This window comes from Protopterus annectens, chromosome 9.part0 (assembly GCF_019279795.1).
Source record: "Protopterus annectens isolate FY-2018-M chromosome 9.part0, PAN1.0, whole genome shotgun sequence".
Taxonomy (NCBI): Eukaryota; Metazoa; Chordata; order Ceratodontiformes; family Protopteridae; genus Protopterus; species Protopterus annectens.
Genome location: NC_056743.1, coordinates 1,159,198,481 through 1,159,219,285, shown reverse-complemented (window position 1 = coordinate 1,159,219,285; position 20,805 = coordinate 1,159,198,481). Strand labels below are relative to the sequence as shown.

The 20,805-nt window shown below is 38.8% G+C and overlaps 1 protein-coding gene across 1 annotated transcript in view; it reads left to right on the top strand.

Annotated features, from left to right (window-relative positions):
* LOC122811893 (matrix metalloproteinase-17-like) overlaps positions 1–20,805 on the top strand; it is a 609,760-nt gene that overhangs the window by 555,883 nt on the left and 33,072 nt on the right. The window contains exon 10 of the mRNA XM_044084040.1: positions 13,237–13,485. Coding sequence (XP_043939975.1) covers positions 13,237–13,485 — 249 coding nt within the window. The remainder of the gene's footprint in view (positions 1–13,236; positions 13,486–20,805) is intronic.

Genomic DNA, 20,805 nt, shown 5'->3' with positions numbered 1-20,805 from the left:
ATCCAAACAAAAAGAAAAACAATGGTTGCTGTTGGTGTACAAGTCCCCAGCATCCTACAGTCCGCCCACACCCCCATACTAATTAAACATACCAACTCCAGTACTGCACAACAGTGGGGAAACAGACAAACTTCACTTCTCCACTTTTGTTCAATTTCAAATTTAAACACTGCATAAATTCGAACAAACATTCGATCTAAAGCAATTCTGTGCAAACATGCGACAAATTGTTTTTTGATTATGCAACTGGATGACCAAGTATGTTGTCATGACTTGCATTCGTCACATGCACTTTTTTGGTAATTTCTGTCATTGGTGTGAGTGATTGTATTATATTACAATAGAATTGCAACAGTGTGACTGTAATATATTGTTATGAGCTATTATCTTTCTCCACGGTTGTGCAACCATGGACTTAGTAAATTTAATTTTCCTGTGCTTGGGGGCAGACCTCCCAACTCAGGGGAGTGCAGGGGCAAAGCCCCTCATGTAAAAGCAAAATTTCTGGTTATTTTAGATGATTGCAAATGTACCATATTTGTTTAATTTCAGATCACTGTCTCTACATTTTTTTTTTAGATGAAAGTGATCACTGATGCACTTTAATGACATATTTACTGTCATTGAGATTTCATCAGAGATGTGATAACATATAATCACACACACACACACACACACACACACACACACATATATATATATGTGTGTGTGTGTGTGTGTGTGTGTGTGTGTGTGTGTGTGTGTGTGTGTGTGTGTGTATGTAAATATGGTTGTAGTTCATGTGCTTGAATGCTCATTTGTCTGAAACCTAAATGCTCAAACCCATTTACCTGAAAACTCATTTGGGGCAAGCTCCCCTGAACCTCCCATGATGGGCTTTGCTCTCCAAACCCCCTTACTTAATATTAACTCCATGGCTGCATAACTAGGAAGACAAGACAAAAACACCACATGCAGTTGATCAGTGCTTTAGCACAAACACAAACATGTACAGATCTGTGAGATACAACATGACCCTGACCATTGCAATCTATGCATTTTCTGCTCGACTGACATTCCTAATAACTCCTGTTATAAGAAAATATACCATTGCATACTTTCTACAGATTTCTATGCTTTTCATACAAATAAGGTTTCAGACAAATGAACTAGAATGATATATGTATACTGCCAATTCAGTGAATGAGTATATATTGGGGAATTTGTGTGGGGTAAAACTTAACTTCCCATGAAGCCAGGGTAGCTATGATGCAGTTCAAAGGAGCTGCTGTTTGTAATAGGATTGTGAAGAAGAGACAGACTGTCTGCTCCTCCATCCATTGCCAACTGCCTGTCTCTCACCTCTAGGTGATGGCTGTGACTGATGGCCCCAATTTAGGGAAATAATGGGCCATAAAGCATTTGCTCTGGGGAGGAGGACTGGACCAGCTCTTGTACTTTACAAGGTTCCACAGTGAGCCCACTGAATACATCATGAAAGTGTAGAAGGACTCTTGCGGGTTGGTAAAAAATGCAAGAGGCTTGTAAGGGGAATTGGAAGTGGGTGTTCTCCCCCTGCTGACCTGCCATTGGGAGGAAGAAAGAATGGGTCAGTTGGGTGCAGGTGGAAAAGTCACTGGGTCGATCAAGTGGATTGGGGTAAAAAATTAAAAGATGGGCAGTTATTTTTTTTTTCAGACTGTTATATCGTGTACAAATCATTAGTGTGATTTGACATTTTTAAGGGATTTTAATCCTTGTAAGCAGTCTGCTGTTTTTGAAACTTTTCACAGGTCTAAAACTGCACATTACTCATTTTCATTCCCCATGGTTCTACTTATGAGAGTTTTTATTTTCATTAATACATTTAATAGCTGAAATTCATTTAAATGTCATTTTAATTTTTTTTAAACTTCAGTTAATTGTAATTTATTTGTTAAGTAAGTAATTCTTCTGGAGTTGAGATCAGCAGTATCACTGACCTGAAATGAAGCACTGTTCACACTAAAGTACCATACCAGACTACACAACTTGGTTGGAAGGGAAGATGAGGTATGGTCTAAACAAAACAAAATAAATGCTTAAATAAACAAAAGCTTTTACTTTTCATCTGTAATAAACTTCTACAGCATGTTCAGGACATAAGTGCAGCTTTTCTGAACATCATGTCGCACTGGTGTCAAACGAGAATTCATCAGTTTCAGTTCCTTTTCTACTAAATACCAGACTTATTTTTGGCAGTTAGAAAACATTCTGTTTTCCATGTTATCACAAATGTAAACATAGCACTAATTGTTATTCCTGCTTTCTATGTTTTCGAAATATGCAGAATATATGTGTGTGTTTGTGTGTGTGTGTGTGTGTGTGTGTGTGTGTGTGTGTGTGTGTGTGTGTGTGTGTGTGTGCGTGCGTGTGCGTGTGTGTGTGTGTGTGTGTGTGTGTGTGTGTGTGTGTGTGTGTGTGTGTGTGTGAATGCGCGCACGTGCGTGTGCGTGCATTTAACTATCTTTATATATCTGTGTAGTGAGAAAGAGAAAGTGGGATGGAGACAAATAATATAGGAGAATGTAGGGGTATCTAACATTAATGTAAAATAATGCCAGAAAGTTGGTAGTTTTAGATTTATTTATAGAAATATTTATGTGGTTATTTCCTGGGATTCGGAAAGCCTTAGCATGATGTGGAAGCCATATCTTGGAAGGTTTCTGCATCTCTCTAATACTTTCTGATGGCTAGGCCAGAATCAAGTTATAATTTTCCCCTCACAGGGACCTTACCAAGGATATTAGTCTCATGGTCAAAACCACATGATAATATCAATGTCACTGTCCAAGGGAGTGACTAATGCTAATTAGCCATGTTTCTCCCCTGGAATGTCCCCAACTCCAATTTTGCTTGAGAAATTGATTAAGAAAATTGTTCAGACAGTAAAATTTTACTCTAGGAGGAAAAAGTGAATGCTCTCGAAAGATGGTGATCACCCATTCACTCCTTTGGGAGTACTAACAGTGCAGGTAAACTTGGTGAAGTTAGGTGGGTGGGGTTTGTTTATCAGTCTGTGTATGTGTGCAGATGGATATGTGTGTGTGTCTGTAGGGGCATGAATGAATATGTCTGTGTATGACTCGGCTTGGGCAGTCACTTAAAAGGGGCTAGGTAAGGGATCACAATTATGGGTTAGTGTGTGTGTGTGTGTGTGTGTGTGTGTGTGTGTGTGTGTGTGTGTGTGTGTGTGTGTGTGCGTGTGCGTGTGCGTGTGCGTGTGCGTGTGTGTGTGTGTGTGTGTGTGTGTGTGTGTGTGTGTGTGTGTGTGTGTGTGTGTGTGTGTGTGTGTGTGTGTGCTCATGAGCACACCCCTTTGCTAACACAATGCATGAGCCGCTAGGGACAGTGCAAAGTTTGTTGCAGAGGTACACTAATGAGCCACCAATCAGTTCTTTCTCATTGCAGCTACGCTATGCCTCTGACTTGGAAGCTTTCTCCTTCAGTCTAATTGACTACCTATGTTGAATAATTATGTGGGTGAAGAGAAAATATCTGAATACCGGGGATTGTCTCTTTAGCATTTCCCTTTGTGCTTCTACTCAGCTGTATTATTTCATATAATGATGCGAATAATAACACTTCAAAGTGCTTCCTCTTTGCAATATGCTGCTAGCTGGCTGCAGAGAGTAGGCCTTCTAAACTCACAGTTATGGGTTATGGCATTCTTTTCATCTTGAAATACACTTCTACAAGTGATTTGAGAGTGGTCAGGATGTTTTTGTGAAAAGTATTCAACATATGATAGATTTTTACAAGGCTAACAACAACCTGGGTCTTTAAAACCCTAGGTCTGCGTCCCATCCCAGTTTTGTCTCTGAGTACCTTGCACATCTATTTGGTGGGGGTGTGTTACTAAGAAGGTGGCTAAGGGTATTGTGGAGTATGTGACTTGGGGTTTATTTTACTTAATGTGGACTTCTGTCCATAAGAGACATGAGGGCCAGACAGGGGGGAAAAGTGAATTTGTGATTTCTCATCCAGTGATCAAGATTCCATTTTAATAGAGTCAGGGATGAACTTTGCTTCATATGGATGGGACCCTATTCCATAGCAAAGTGATCCTTTCAGACACATATTGGTCACCCCAACATGTTCTTTCTATGTCACAGGCAAAGTTCAGGTCCTTGCATCTGTTTTTTTCTAGTGAAGTTTCTTTTGCAGAAATGCAAGAATTCCATTAGAGCTGGATATGAAGATGCCTTTTAGGCCAGACATAGATAACCTCTCAGTAGCCTATAAGAGATAGAATAGGACAAAGTGTTCATATCTTCGATTCTCCTGGTGAGGAACCTTTGTGGGAGTTTCAATTGTTGCATGTGTCTGGTTAGGTACATGCCAAAGGAAGCATTATACTCAATGATGGGTCAGATAAGGGCTGAATAGAGTGGTACTATAACTTCCGTGGACCTGGATGCCATACCCCTACCTATAGGTTGGGCAACATAAATGGTTTTCTTATTATCTTAGCTACATGTTGGTCAAAGGCTAGATTGCTGTCTACATATGTTCCCAGATCCTTACTTTTGGGTCAACTATGAGGATACTACCCTGGTAAGGGGCGTTTGCTTAATGGGTTGGTTTTCAAATAGCAGAACTTTTGTCTTGTTAAGCAGTGAGCAGGAGTGATCTAATTTAATTAAGAGCTGATTGCCAGCATAGATGAAGGCATGAATGAAGGGGGTTTCCAAGTGAGGTGGCTGATAAACGAGTGCAGAGATGTGCACCAAAGAAACAGCCTTAGGGTTCTCCTGTATGAGGTGTGAGGAAGGTTACCTGATTAGGAATGTTTTGATGACCTCAGCCAGGCATGTGATGCAGTAAGTCTCCCTGTACTAATTGAAGAATTCAACAGGCATGGACTTTTCATAATGCTGTTGAGTGGATCAATGATTTGTCAGCTAACAGAAACCTCAGAGTTAAAGTAAATACTGTACTTTCTCCCTGTTATTGACCTCACACATGAGAAACCTAAGGCTGTTTCTTTGGACTACCTCTGTTCATGCTTATGAATCTCCTCACTTGGAGAACCCCTTCCTTCTTGCCTTATCTGTGCTGACAATGAAAGAAACAGCTATTAATTTATGCATGTAGCCTTCTAATTTTAGCCTGTCTACATTCCACATGGTAAACTCAACAGACATTTATGAATGTCCAACAACATCTCCCTAACAAGAACTGCATTAGAAAAAAAAACAGTAGAAATTCTCATAACAGAGTGGTTGCACCTCCAACTATGAAGCACTGCCTAAGACACAAACACTATAAATTATACATGCACAGGTTTCGGTTTCCTTCTTTAATCTCCTTAGAGACAGCAGCATGCAAGTCTGTGGAAAAGCTAGGATGACCATGTATGACCACTAGGATGATCATGTATAACTGGCCTAAGCTGCCATTGCTCTTCACTAGCTTGCACTGTTCTGACAAGGCACACACAAACAAGAGGACTCTTCTCCTTCACATGTTCACAACAGTCAGTTTCTAACCAGCGTTATCACGTGCTCTGTACTTTCAAAGTATGCACAGTACATGGGTCTTCCTTATGGATTAACATACCATACCAGATATGAACAAAATATATACTGGAAACTTTTACTGCAAAAAGACCTGCCATTGTTGTCACCTAGTCTTCGCCCACTTTATACCGCATTCTAATTATTCTTCTTGTGCTTAGAATCATTTCTGTAAGCTCCATGCATGAGTCAAAGCTTGGAAAGACTGCATGGTACATTGTTCCCTACTTCTCTGTTTCTTCTACTTGTTTATTTGTATGTTACTTCTGTTTGCATTTTGATTTATGTATTACTGGGTATGGACATAAATGTGATTTTGCACAGACCACCTACCCAGCTAAATAAAAGTAAAATAAAGATAAGCAAATAATATGCATCTGCTTCCAGACCCAGGAAGGAATAGGTAATGCTTATAGTAAGTTGACACCTGCCCCACAGGCAGAAGAACATATACAATAATTATATAGCAAGTTCACACCTGAACCTAGAGGCAGAAGACATGTATAATGTTCTTATAGTTATTCCATGTCTGATCTCTGCATCCCCAGTGAAGAGGCACCCATTTTATCCTCCAAACTATTGTGACAGCTGTAACACATCTGAAGGACAAAAAGATATTCCTTGCATGTAACCATTCCAGAGTGTGTAACCTGAGTGCAAGGAAGAGACATTTGACTACATCCACAATAACTTATCATACAGCTACAAATCCTTCACCATCCCTGCATTCAGGAAGGAATATGCAATGTTCTACACATTGTAGTTACACCTACTTCCATAATAAACTAGATACTTGTGATGTGTTAAGTGTGCATTTGCCATGCATCAGGAAGTCCTTCTATGTGACACACCTCATCGTAAAAGGGTTCTCATCCAGGAAAGAAGAGGTCATTGTTCCCCTCTACTTGTCACTCATTAGACCCATTATAGAGTACAGCACCCTTTTTGGAATGTACCTCACAAGACATCTGCAACAGCTGGAAAGGCCACATAAGTACCTCACAAAGAGGATTACTGGCCTCAAACAAATGCCCTACACTGACCACCTCAAAAAAAACTCCAGCTTTACTCCATAGCATATCGCCTACTCCGAGGTGATCTCTGCCTAACATATAAAGCTATGTCAAACCCAGAGCTGTTGGACATGCTACACCTAAAGAAATCCCAATCCCTCCAAGCTACACACTCTAGGGATCTAAACCTTGTCACCACAATAAACAGGACATGCTAGAGGGATAGATTCCTGTCCCAGAGACTTCCTGTACTCTGGAACAAGATACCCATCTATGTCAAGCAAAGTTCTACATTAGCACTCTTCAAGAAAAATCTTGATGAGTGGATGGGGAATAGGAAATACACCCCGGGGATCACTTCTGTGGCTCTGCTGGACAGTGGCACAGGAAAATAACTTTCTTGGGTGGCGTAAGCTATGGAACCTTGCTGGCTAGGCTTACATAGGCCCTTGGGCCGATAGCCTAGTACCTACCTATGAACCTATGAACTTATTACATCATCGTGTAGATAGTAAGTGTATGTCTAACCTCAGAACTAAGTAGAATTTGCAACAGTGCTGATTGTACACTGAGTTGAGGTAATGAGGGGCAGGCAATGTTCAGCTTGGCTGTACTACAGACAAAGATATGACAGTATGTCGATTAGTAAAGAGAGCAGCAGCAACAGCAGGGAATATTGCAGGATAAATGGAAGTCCAAACCTATTTTCTTAAGTATGTGCAAACAATGAGTAACAATAATTTTCAATGTAAATGGCAGCCAGTAAATGCACACTGCACATTTATTTATTTATTTATTTATTTATTTTTCATTTGTTGACCGGGATAGTCAGACTGGATACATGTCCATTTTCAGTGGAGGCTCGGGGAGAAAAGCTGCAATAGTACATACAGAAAAACATTAAAACATTAAAACAATTGTAGTCTATCATAGCTCAAGCTTATATATACAGACAATCAGACAGAAGGACTAGGTGTTCTTACAGTACTGCTTAGTGTACTATAGTACGGTAGGAGTTAGTCTGGTTTATGACAGGGACATAGCCAGTGTGTCATAAAATACTGTTTGAGATTTTTTCTTGAATTGGTTTAATGACGGTTCTAGAGTTAGGTCAGCTGGAAGTGAATTCCAAATTTTGCCAACAGAGTTAGAAAACAAGGAGTCACCAGCTGAGTTGTTAGTTTTGAGTGTTTGAATTAGCAGTTTGTTAGAATAACAAAGTGGCCTGGTGTTCCTTTAGGGACTGGTAAATTTTTAAGTGCAGGGGTATTATCTGGTTGAGAATTTTGTGAGCTACTATAAGTTGATTGTACTGAAATAAGCTAGGCAATTCTAGCCATCCTAGAAGTTTAAGGTTTTGACAGTGGCGAATTCTGTAAGCAGTACCAGTGACAAACCTAGCAATGTGATTGTAACAGCTTGAGAGTTTGCAAAGTTCAGATTTGTTTAAGTTAGCGAGTATGGGGGATGCAGAGAAAAGGGTGGAAAGAAGATGAGTGGGCAATGGCAGTCCTAGCTAGCGTGGTAAGGAAAGGTTTATTTTTAAATAGGCAGCCCATTTTTTATCAATGGTTTTAATAGTTTAATTGATATGCATGCCAAATTTGAGGTTATTATCAATTGTTACCCATAGGAGTTTAGTATGGACGTCTGGGGAAATAGTTCCATTATTAGAGGTTATCATAAAGAAAAGTGGAGAGGACCTGTGAGTGGTGGAGAAAAGTAGCAGTTTGTTTTTTCTTGGGTTCAAGAGCAAATGATGACATGAGAGACAGTTTTCAACTGTGTTAAATGTTTTCTGGGATAGTGTAAGCAGGTCAGATCGGGTGGAGGCTGAGCAGATCAACATGGAATAGTCTGCATATTGGATGCATGTAGCATCTGGAATGGCAGAGTAAAAGTCATTAATAAAGATTGAAAAGAGAAGGGGTCCTTAAATAAAGCCCTTGGGAACTCCAAGGGTGGGAGGTAGTAGAGTAGATAATTTTCCCTGTCGTAGTACCATCTGTTGTCTGCCATTCAGATAGGATTGAATCCACTGAATAGCATGGTTATTCAATAAAATGGATTTCAGAGTGGCAGTGAGTAGTTGGTGGTTGACCATATCAAAGGCTTTGGACAGGTTGAGGAAGAGGGCTGATATGGCCTGAAGCCAGGCTGAGAGTTAGCCAGCAGATTGTTTTGTATGAGGTAGTGCAAGAGTTGCTTATGGATACATTTCTCCATTATTTTAGCCAGTCGTGAAAATATGGCAATGGGTCTATAATTTGATAGTTCTGTGGAACTGCCACCTTTGTGAAGTGGTATAACTTGGGATGTTTTCCAGATGGAGGAGATAGATGCTTCTGTTATGGCTCTATTGATCAAGATTGAGATTGGATAAGCTATGGCATCTGCGGCTTTTTGTAGGTACTCTGCAGGGAGGAGATCTGCAGATAGAATGGTCGGTTTAAGTTTTTTAAGCAGGGATCAGATAAGTGATGTAAAGATTGGTTGGAAACTAACGGGGAGATGGGTAGTGTGTGAAGTTGTGATAGAATTAGTGCCTGTGGCTAGCAAGGGTCTGGATAGTCTCAGTGAATAAACTGTTAAAGGTGTTGGCAATATCCTCTGGTGATTTTTGGGTAGAAGTGGAAGGGGTTGGAGTGGTAGACTGTCCTGGATGAAGAAGTTTATTTACACCTGCCCAGAACTTTTGAGGTTTATTTTGGTGTCTTTCTTGAAGATTATAATAGTAGTTTTTTTTGTCTAGCAGAATGGATTTTTTTGTGTCATTACGAAGCTGTCGATATCTCAGTTGGTCTAGAAGGGCTTTGGTGTCATGCCAGGTGGCCCATATTTTATTTCTAAGTTTGATCTTTGATTTGGTATCCTTTGTAAGCTATAGTGCAGCTTTTGTTTTAGTTCTAATGGTACTTGCGGGGGGGGGGGCATGTAAGTCAAGTATGACAAGAAATTTAGCATTAAAGAATACCACAGCTTCATCGAGTGGCAGTCATTTTAGGACTGACCAGTTACATGCTTTTAGTTCATTTTGGAAGTTGGCGTGATTGAAGTTCTTATTGTTTCCAATTGTTTTGTGCATAGTCTGGTGGGGATCATCAGTTTTATGTATGACGATATAGGTTAGAGAATGATCACTGAGGTCATCGGTGAGGATACCCCCTTTATACATATGGGGATGACTACTGATAAGTATCCAGTCTAGGATGCTTTCTTTTTTATTGGGTGTACTGATCCTTAGTGGGAGAAGATATTATTTGTGTAAACCCGTATAGGTTTTACACATTACATGATTAATATAGTTGACTAGCATACCAATGCAGAGATTGGAAAATTCAGGTGCTGTTTACTTTGAGCCTGCAGTACAAGACAGCAGGAGATGGAATCAAATGTAGAACAAGGACCAGCATGGCAAGGACTGAATGTCAGAGGGGTTCCTTTTGATATAGAATTATAGAATCAGCCTCAAACTCAAGTGATTCAATAGAGGTAGCACAAACAAACAAAAATAAGGAATTACATTTTGTCTTTTAGGGAAATGTTAAACTGCATTTCATAAAAACAGCTCAGCGGAGATTCTGGCGAGACAGGTGAAGGCCAGGAAAGTGGGATATTGTTTTTATTATCTTACTCCCTTCTGTCATCTTCAGTCAAATACTCCCACCCACATCCATACACCATGTGACCAAAAAAATACAATAATATAATTAGGTATGGATTATGTTTTTTAACTTCTCTTCCCCATTGGCCCAATGCAGCCTCTAACTGTGCTTCCTGGCTGCCACCAGTGTCCAACCCCAGATCTCCCATCTGGGCTTTACTGAGATACCCAGTAAGGGCCCTTTGACTCCTCCAAATGAGACAGTTACGGTATGCCTTTTATTTATATTAGGGAGCAAACAATTTGATCGAGATTTATGCTTGTGAAGATTGAAGGTTTCTTTAATGTGGTGTATGGGTTAAAATCCTTAGAAGGGGAGTGGTTAGTACAATTACATCATAAAATCACTGCACTGTACTCCAGTCCTAATAGGATTAACTTTGAAACTCCAGGTGTCCATCAGAGGTTGCAGCCATCAATATCTATCCATTTACCTGGGATAATAGAGCTGACCATTGGTCACTTCATTCTATAGCTTCATGGCCAGCCCTACCAGTGGCCTGTCTCTAGTTTGCCAGCAACACAGACAACTACTCTGTCTCCATGCCATCGAGTTGACAATATAATTAGTTAAGGATTTTAGTCAGGTCCCGATTTTGATTACCAGTTTTTAATTTAGATCATTAAACAAAATATTTGAAAAATTGAATTACTCTCAAGCTACCAGTATTTTATCGTATTAATTTTGGTTCTTTTATTTAAACAGATAACCTTATCACAAAATGGACACTGTGCTTATCACAAAATGGACACTGTGCTCATCATGGAAGGTTTCCATAATCTTTTGCACTTTTACTGGTTACCAAAATGAACAGAAGTTCATACCTAGGGATTGTGGTGCTTTCCTTGACTCTGGTATATATTACATTTTCTTAGAAGTTGATTAGTATACATGCTGCTAATGTAACTTCTCCCTTAATGTCTAATAACTTTATACATATATCTGAAGTTATTACTTCGCATTTTTGTAATAAGCAAGGAAATGCCAGGGTAAATTTATTTATTTAACATTTTTAACCAGGAAAATATGACTTGGAATGAAGCCAATTTTTGGCGGAGGCCCAGGGTGAAACACTCCAGACTTATGTCTTTCTAACGTGGGAGGAAACCAAAGCACCCAGAGGAAAGCCACACAAATGCAGGGAGGGCATGCTCAGAAGGCATCCCAGCCAAGAATCAAACCGGAGGAACCTCTTGCTGTGAGGCAACAGTGCTATCACTGCACCATTGCACTGTAAAGGCAAAAAAATTCATGGATTCCATCTTAAAAGTTCCCATTATTCTACTGGGAAAAATCACTATGCAATATTAGTATGGGATGAATTTTTCATTAAATAAAACATTACAAATGACTTCATCCTTTTTTACACTGCTTTATTTCAGAGCTGGCACTATACCTTTGTAAACAGCTGATATTTTTGTAGCAACTTGAAAACAATATTTGTTGCAGTGTTCTTTCCATAGCAATATGTAGCATTTTGCTACTCATTTTTGCCTACATTGCTTGTTTTTTGTTTTTTTTTTTTTTTACATTTCCTGTTGTTTAATCAGAAAAATGCATTTTATGATAAAGGTAGAAAAATTTGAGAACAGAGTTAACTAAATTCCTAAAGCTGTGTTGCAGTTTTGCCAAAATAAATACTCCAGGCAAAAAAAATTCTTTCCATATCTATCTATGGGTCTATATTAGAACATCGAAGTTTCAAAACTTTGAATGTTCAAATATTGAACCCTATTCCATGAAAGCTGAAAATATCGAAGCAACAGAAAACTGAATTTTTTCCTAGGGAAATAATTTGTTTGATCGTTTCTGTTGCTTCGGTATTTTCAGCGCTGTGGTGGAAAGTTACGGGTCAGGTTCAGGTAAGTGTGCAATTGAGTGCGGGTTAGGGTAGTTAGGGTTAGGGTGCAGGTTAGGTATGTGTACGATTGTGTGGATGTGAGGGTTAGGGCGTGTTAGGTGAGTTAGGGTTAGGGCGCGGGTTAGGTATGTGTGCCATTGTGTAGACGTGAGGGTTAGGGCGGGGTAGGTGAATTAGGGTTAGGGCACGGGTGAGGTGAGTGTGTGATAGTGACGGATCTTAGGGTTAGGGACTGGGTTAAGGTAAGTGGATAGTTAGTGGTGTGTATATACTTTAGTGTTGGGTTAGGTGTAAGATTTTAGGTGTATGTGTGTGGATTGCTGTTTGTTTAGTCTGCTTGTGTTGTGTGTATGTGTTTTGGAACAGCAAATTTTTTCCCTAGGAAAAAATTCGCTGTTCTGTATGTTCGATGTTTTCAGCTTTCACTGAATAGGGTTCTGTATTAGAACATTCGAAGTTTTGAAACTTCGATGTTCTAATATGGACCCTGTATCTATTAGGCAAGAGAACACAGCAGTTTATATATATATATATATATATATATATATATATATATATATATATATATATATATATATATATATATATATATATATATATATATATATATATGTAATGTATTCCTTTTCATATGGCATGATACTCTTAAGCTGTTTGAGAATCTGGTATAACTTGTGACAAGAAAACCTAATGCTTCAATGCATTGTTGCCTGCTTAGTTTCTTCCTGTGTTTCTATGTGTGTTATGCACAGCAACCAGTAAGTGGTTGCAAAATACAAAGGAAACCAAAAACAGAACTGTCAAAAATAGAAGTTTCCATGACTCAATTAATACTATATATGTGCTTTCAAAAATACTCATGTTCCTTCCATATAAGATCTATGTGCATGATAGTAGCTGTTTTATTTAGATATGACAACTAGAAACAAAAATATCAGGATGAGGTGGGGAGCTTGCTTCCCTTCTGGAAAAATAAAAAAAGTTCACAAATGCAAAACATACTTTTATGTCTTTTGCAATTTGTTTCTATTTTACAAATTCAGTAACAAAATTTGCTGAATGAAAAAGGGGTCATGTTACACTGGATTCTTGTATGTTAGAACTAAAAGCAATTTATTTATCCATATTTATTTATTTTAAATTGTGTTTATTTTTCCCAGGTACACACTACTGGATATTCAGAGACAATAGTCTGGAGGAAGGATACCCAAGGCCTGTAACTGACTTTGGTCTGCCTGATGGGGGGATAGATGGTGCAGTATCTCGGCATGAAGATGGGAAGACCTATTTCTTCAGAGGAAATCAGTATTGGCTTTATGATGATGAACTGGGAAGCATGGAACCAGGGTATCCAAAGGAAAGCATAGATCTTACTCTGAATCTTGATGATGCTATCAGAGACACTGATGGTGAGGCTCATCGAATGTTTACTATAATAGCATGCCTGTATATTACTGACTTCAACTTTATTAAGTTTTTCCTTAAGGGAATAAGGGCCAGGGTTAATGGCATGATGCTTGTCATCTGATAGAGAAAAGGGATCATAGCATTTTGCTGTGCCCATTAGAACTCATGCTAGCAGATGCCAGATGCAATGAGCAGATGCATGCGGAGGATTATAGTGTTATTGCAATCTGCCATATTTAGGGAGAAATTGAACAACTGCTGAAGAACTGAAAAGACAAGTCCATGAAGGCAAAACCATACTGTTACTTGTTCACTCATCTTGGCATACACACATTGACTGCAGAATCTAGGGCAAACTGCACTGCTGTTTAAACTGCTTCTAGAGGTGAGACATAATGGCAAATGTCATTAACGCATGAGAGGTGTAGGTGAAATAAGTGGTATCAGATGCTCATAATCTGATGAAATGATACCAAAACATGGGATATAAATGATTACCCACTTTAAGAAGCAACAACGCATACTGTGTCTTACTCAGTGAATCTTGTGCGCAGTCAGAAGGATCTCACCAAAATCTATTTTGAGGTTCTAGAGTCATAGAGTTAACTATATTGAACTGGGCAGGAACATGGGGTGAGTATGCTCCATGCCATGGATCACAGAGAAAATTTAGCAAATAGGATTTAATGAATTAGCTCAGCTGTGGGAGACCTCCACAAACAGACTCATAGCTTGATGCAGGATCCTTAAATGCACTGAGCACTGTACCGTTTTTCAAAGTATTGAATTAGGCCATTGTGGAAGTACTGCTTCCAAACTGCCAGTGTGCATTGAAATAGTTACATTATTTATTTAACATTTGTTAACCGGGAAAGTCAGACTTGGAACAAAGTCAATTTTCAGAAGAGGCCTGGGGAGAAATGCTCCAGATGCATGTCTTTGAATGTGGGAAGAAACCATAGCACCTGGATGAAACCCACATGAACGCAGGGAGAACATGCAGACTCTGCACAGAAGGCACTCCAGCCGAGAATCAAACCGGAGAACCTCTTGCTGTGAGGTAACAACGCTACCGCGGCACCACTGTGACCTCACGGTCATATGTTTTGTGCAAAGATGAGAAGACTGACAGTAGTGCCTTGTGGTTACCCTACTCAAAGTGATGGAAACGCTCATAGTTTAACTTCAGTGCAAAATGGATTCCACAAGAAAGAATGCAAACATCAGCAGAACTTTCTCCAGGAATACACAATTCAATCTGTTGTTCATTCTCTTGCTTTTTTTCTCTCTCCAGTTCTCTGAACTGAGTATGATTGCGATAGTGTTATGGACTCAGCACATGAAATTCAGAATGCACATTTTTCACTTATGTAGAGTTTATTATGCAGATAACCAAACCATTCCGGTGCAAAATAAGCAAAATTCAAATGTGAAACACCAGCAGAGATGCCACACACATACACAAGTTGAATGAAACAGTTTTTATTTTAATTGGGTAGATTAACCATGTAATGTTTGTATATAAGCCCCGTGGGTTGTTGTAGTGGAACTTTGATCTGATGAAGTCCCTGATTATATTGTGGGGCTAAAGTTTAACATACATATTTCTTACATCTTATTCTAGAAAAGGAAATTAAAGGAATCCTGTGCTGAAAGAAACTCCTGGAACCTGAGAGAGAGAGAGAGAGAGACTGAAGCATTTTTGTGCCCCTAATGGTCCACAAATGCTGAAAATGTTTTAGGTAAAACACTCATAATAACAAGCTGTAATCTGATCAGGCATCACCATGTTTTCATCCACTTAATTCTTAGCATAGCTTGCAATAAATAGCTGGAAATTAAAGGACTATATGTCTGTAATGTGATAGGTCCACTTTACTAATGATAAAGTATCCTTAAAGATAAGTGCATTCCGACCTCTTTACCTAAAATAGAGTTTTCTGTATACAGGGACAGGTTCCTTAAAAAAAGTCAGTACAGCTGATCAAAAATCAGATAATTGCTCATGTTGGCTTTTTTTTAGTACGAGACTGTGGTATAGTGGGAGTCAGGGAGTTTAACCATTCCCCACTGTACTATGATCTCAGAGTCAGTATATTTTTTTCTTTTATTTTATTTTGCATTTGTTTACCAGGGAGGTCCGACTGGACAAAGCTGTCCATTTTCAGTGGAGGCCTGGGGAGAAAAGCTCCAGAAACAATTGCTAACATACTATACCTAAGATATTTAAATGAGCATTGTGGTTTACACATACATTTATAAAATATAGCAGATAATAAAATATGATTGCGTAAGACATTTACATAAGCATAATGGTTTAGACATTCAATTAAAAGTATATATATAATTATAATAATTATATATATATTATCTATATATTATCATAATTATATATATTATATATATAATATATATAATTAACAAGGGGATTGGGGGTGCAGAGGGGCAAAACAAAAGGATATTTTGTTTTTCTTCGGTTCATTGTGATTCAAAGTATTGTGTATTTGAATCTTTGTGATACAAACTGCTCTAAGCGTATGACAGTCATTTGGAGTTTTGATACTTCAAACATCTGTCATAGAGTCCCAGAAATACCAAGAGGCATTTAAGTGGACAAATTTAATCAAGGCCCAGGAGTTTCCTTGAGTGTAGACTCCCTTAATCCATTTCATGGCATCACAAGTGAGGTAACTACTCTTTGTGTATCCCTCCCAGTTTAACAAGCTCTGTTTCTTGTACCTTCAGAGTTGTCTTATTTTCAGGGTTGACCTTATATTACTATTGGTCATTATCTACAACAGTAGTTAAGGGTTTTAAACACATCTCCCATACCCATATGTGGCACGTTCTTCCCCTTAAAAATTGTTAAAACATGTATATTCTCTGACAGCTTTCTGTACAATAGCACTATTTACAGTCCAGAGATAATATTGTCATATATGAAAGCATTACTACACTGGCAAACAGCTCATATAGGGGAGCACCTACAGACACAGGGTCATATGCACAGAACGTATTCTGTTTTATTATAAACCCACACATACCTATTTTCAGACTGGAATGCTTTCTTGATTTTTCAGGATTTCACTAGATTTTCCTCCATAACTTTATCACATGGCATAATCAATTGCTCCTCTCTAAATCCTCACTGTGTACTCCAAATTTGTCTGCTTGTTCACTGTACTTTTCATGCCCAGATCATGCCTGAAAAGGATCAGCTGACCATCCCAATTACATCATTATAACTAACTAGATAAACAAACAAATTCTCAATACAGGCAGTTTCATTGTTTCATTAAAGAAATGTGCTGGACGTGAGCTATTCAATTTGTTCAATTAGAGCTATTGAATTTGTTCAGTCAGATAAGCAATACATGTCAGCCAGACCAGCTAGAAGGCAGGCTGACACTTTGACTTTACTATAGTTTGAACATGGCAGAAAAGATGCAGCTACCTGGGTACACGCTCAGATTCGCACACTATATGCACATGCTGAAGTGTCTGCTGATAGCCCACATCCTCCTGACCTAATTATATAACCAGAGAGGCAATTCGAAAAAACTTTCAAAGACTAAAATTTTGTTATGGCAGTACATACATGCAAAAGGACTGTACTGCTTATATTAATAATATTTATGCTGCAAAACTGCTATAACATTTGCGTCCCATAATTCAGCAACATTTTTAATTAGCACCAGTTATTAATGCTGTAGTGAATTTATTTTTATTATCACATTCAGATTTTTTGCAGTTTGTGATATTTCAGTGGGTCTCCTCAGACAGGCAAGATAGTATCTTGGAGGTTCTAGTAGGCTGGGAACAGTAACCTAGTTAGGTAGGGGAAGTGAATTCACCTCCAAAATAAAGTGCTCCATTTGGAGCTCTCTTGGTTCAGCACCTCTGTCCCAGTCATTCAGTCATATTTGGAGCTGGTACTAGTCCTCTGTTCATCTCAGGGAATGCACTGTATCATCCAGTTTTCTCTGCGTATGGCTGTAGTCAGTTCTCCTCCTGTGTGTGGCTCTAGTCATGCAAGTTTCACGGCTCATGGTTCTTGACATTTACCCATCTGTCAGTATGACTAATCATCTGGTTTTCTGTTAAAACTCAGGTCTACTCTTCAAGAAAAATCTTGATGATTGGATGGGAAATGGGAAATGGGAAATTCACCACGGGGATCACTTCTGTGGCTCTGCTCGACAGGGGCACAGGAAAATAATTTTCTTGGGTGGCGAAAGCCAGGATACATTTTTTGGCTAGGCTTGTATGGGTCCTAGGGCCGATAGCCTAGTACCTACCTATGAACCTATGAACATCTTGGTAAGTAAGCACTTCAAGTGTTTACCTATCATAATTCCAAAGCTTGGAATTTGTCCGTGTCCATAATTTGAAGATTGGCATTTTTAAATTATACGCAGAAGTTGGAGGAATGAGGGAAAAACCTACCGAAAAACACAGTCCACCATAAAAGTATTTTAAAAACTCCCATGTTTGAAATTTTATGCATTCAAAATTACAGTCTTCACAATTTTGACAGGAAACCACTTCAAATGTGATCTATGTGCTGTTTCCTTACATCATTTTACATATCAACAGTGTATGTCAGAGGTCATGCACAGACAGTATGACCTGATTTCATACTTGTCATCTGCCCCTGATCTTCTAGAATGTCTCTGATTTTGACTCATATTTTTGACCTCTCCGTTGTAAGATTTTTGATTTTCTAGTAAAACACTAAAGACTAGCATTAGACAGTGAAGGCCGACATGAGTTTCATACTTCTTATTTTTCTGGTAATACATGTAGCAAAAAAACTATTGTTCGACTAACTTTTTAATTGAATTGAAGTAGTATTTAAAAATGTCCCTGATTTTGGACCTTTGCCTCCTTTGCTTCAGCAAAGAAGTTGAGAGGGATGCCTGTTTTCCATTTATCATGCTTGTAATTTTATGTTAAAGCATGCTATCCCACAATAAACAAAAAAGAAAATGTTCCTGGCCTGTCACAAGTATGCTTCAAATTGTACTGGAAACATAAGATTTCAATAGGCCCACTGCTTTCCTCCAGTTCCAGTTCATGAACCATTACTCTACTGATGGACAAAGAATGAACACCCAAGCTTCAGTGGCCCAAGGTTCAGCCCTTTAACTCTGTCAGCAAGTTTTGCCAGCAGTGATGCCCTTTTTGGGGGAATTTCCCCCTTCTTTTATTTAGTGTGACCATCAGTTGGTATATATAACATTGGGGATGAAGGGGGCTTGCACCCCCACAAAAACACTTTGAAATATTTTTCATTTAGAGAATGCAGTTGGGGATTCAAATCCTCATTGCATTCTCTTTTATCCACTCATAGTGGAAGGAAGCTTCATGAACAGCATTTCTGAAATCGAATCAGTAGTTGAGCAAGCTGAATTTCAATATGCTAAGTCATTGTTAGTTGCCATGGCAGAAATTCTGATTTAGGGGCATGGCAAAGACTCATTGAGAAAGACCAGTTTAGTGGCTCATTTCCATGTCTCTGAATCTGTCATTGCACTGTCAGATGTGACCATGCTATTGTTCTCCCTAGCAGCCCAGGCATCACATTAGTAAATGCACACCAATACATCCAAACACAAACACACATTCTCTCTCTCTCTCTCTCTCTCTATATATGTCTCACACGCACACACACACACGCACACACACACACACACACACACACACACACACACACACACACACACACACACACACACTCACACACACATGCACGCACGCGCGCACACACACACACACACACACACACACACACACACACACACACACACACACACACATTCACATAAATATGCATGTTGTCACAACTTCACTTACATGGGCTTGCCTATACTGTGAGCACTCCCATAGGAGTGAATGAGTGACTGATGCCCTTTGTTTATATTCAATTTTTCCTTCTAATGTAAAATTTTGCTCAGCTGAGTGATCACTTGGCCGAGTAATTTAGGGACCCATGAACATTTCTATGGCAGAGCACTTTAATTAGCATTAGCCACTCACGTGAACTGCTGTATTACTATGAAGCTTTGCCCTCAAAACCATGGGTGAGGGACCTCAGTGGTTCAGTAGTCTGAAAAGTGGAAACGCTTAGTAGAATGGGAAACGTTCTGAGATATGGCAGCATGCTAAGCCTTTCTGAATCTCAGAAGAGATTTTTTAATCCCTGCTGCATTATTTAACCCTGAAATAAAGCCACATTTGTTTTCAATATATCAAAAGCCATATACATCCAACATTTCCTACCTGACTTTTTTGTTGCTCAGACATGTTTATCATGCTCAGTAGATGGCCTTTCATTTCAAGTCATGATGTGCAAAAAGGTTTCTCGCATGATTAGTAATAACTCCATTTTCATGCAAAGTATTTATACTTCCAAAGTAATTTTTTAATGTAAAAAAATCTCTCTATGTTTATTTTCATAAATTAAAATACTGAAGTTAGAAATGGTTTATTATTCTATAAACTATTTCTCATTTTATATTCTTTAGTTGTTGATAATTCAGTTTGTTCTAAGTGTATACATAAAAAGTACTTCTTAAAGAGTGTTCTTTATAACTGATCATAGGTTAGCCCATTTAAAAAAATATGCTGCTTTAAAGTAAATTGCTCACACAAAAAAGCTATTTTGCATAGATTCAGTCTAAATACAATAGCTGATCTGTCACATTCTTACAAAAATGCATTCCATTAATGGTCTTAGTTATCCAGTCAAACGGTACTCGTGCAACCCCCTTCCATCCTGTTGCCAGTACAAGGTTTCATCTTACCTATTGTGACTCTTTTCTTTTCATTTCTTTTTCTTTTTCCCTCCCAAGTAGTCTTGGAATCCTACTTGCAAAACTAGGTTAGCCTTGTCAATGTATGCCCAAGCTATAAAACATTATACTATGCAACTATATAAGTAATATATAATAGCCAAGAGAGATTTAACTGTGTTTACTGAGGTTTGAACATTACTCTAAAAGAGCATAGCTAGATACACAATCACACATGCACATGCCTTAAGTGGCATCCATATATGCATAGCTGGCCTTAGGCATAGGCCAACTAGGCAGCCACCTAGGGCGCCGCTGTAGTGTGGCGCTTTTTCAGTATTTATTTGGTGTAGGTAAATCAGAATGGGGGCACTAGTTGGTGTGGTGGGGGGGGGTGCCATGGAGCCCTTTTGCCTAGGACACCAGTTGACTCAAGGCCGCTCCTGCATATATGAAGCAGAAACTAGCATGTTTCAGTTTAATAACTGTAATGTTCAGATTTCAGATAAAGGAAATTGGGTACTCGTG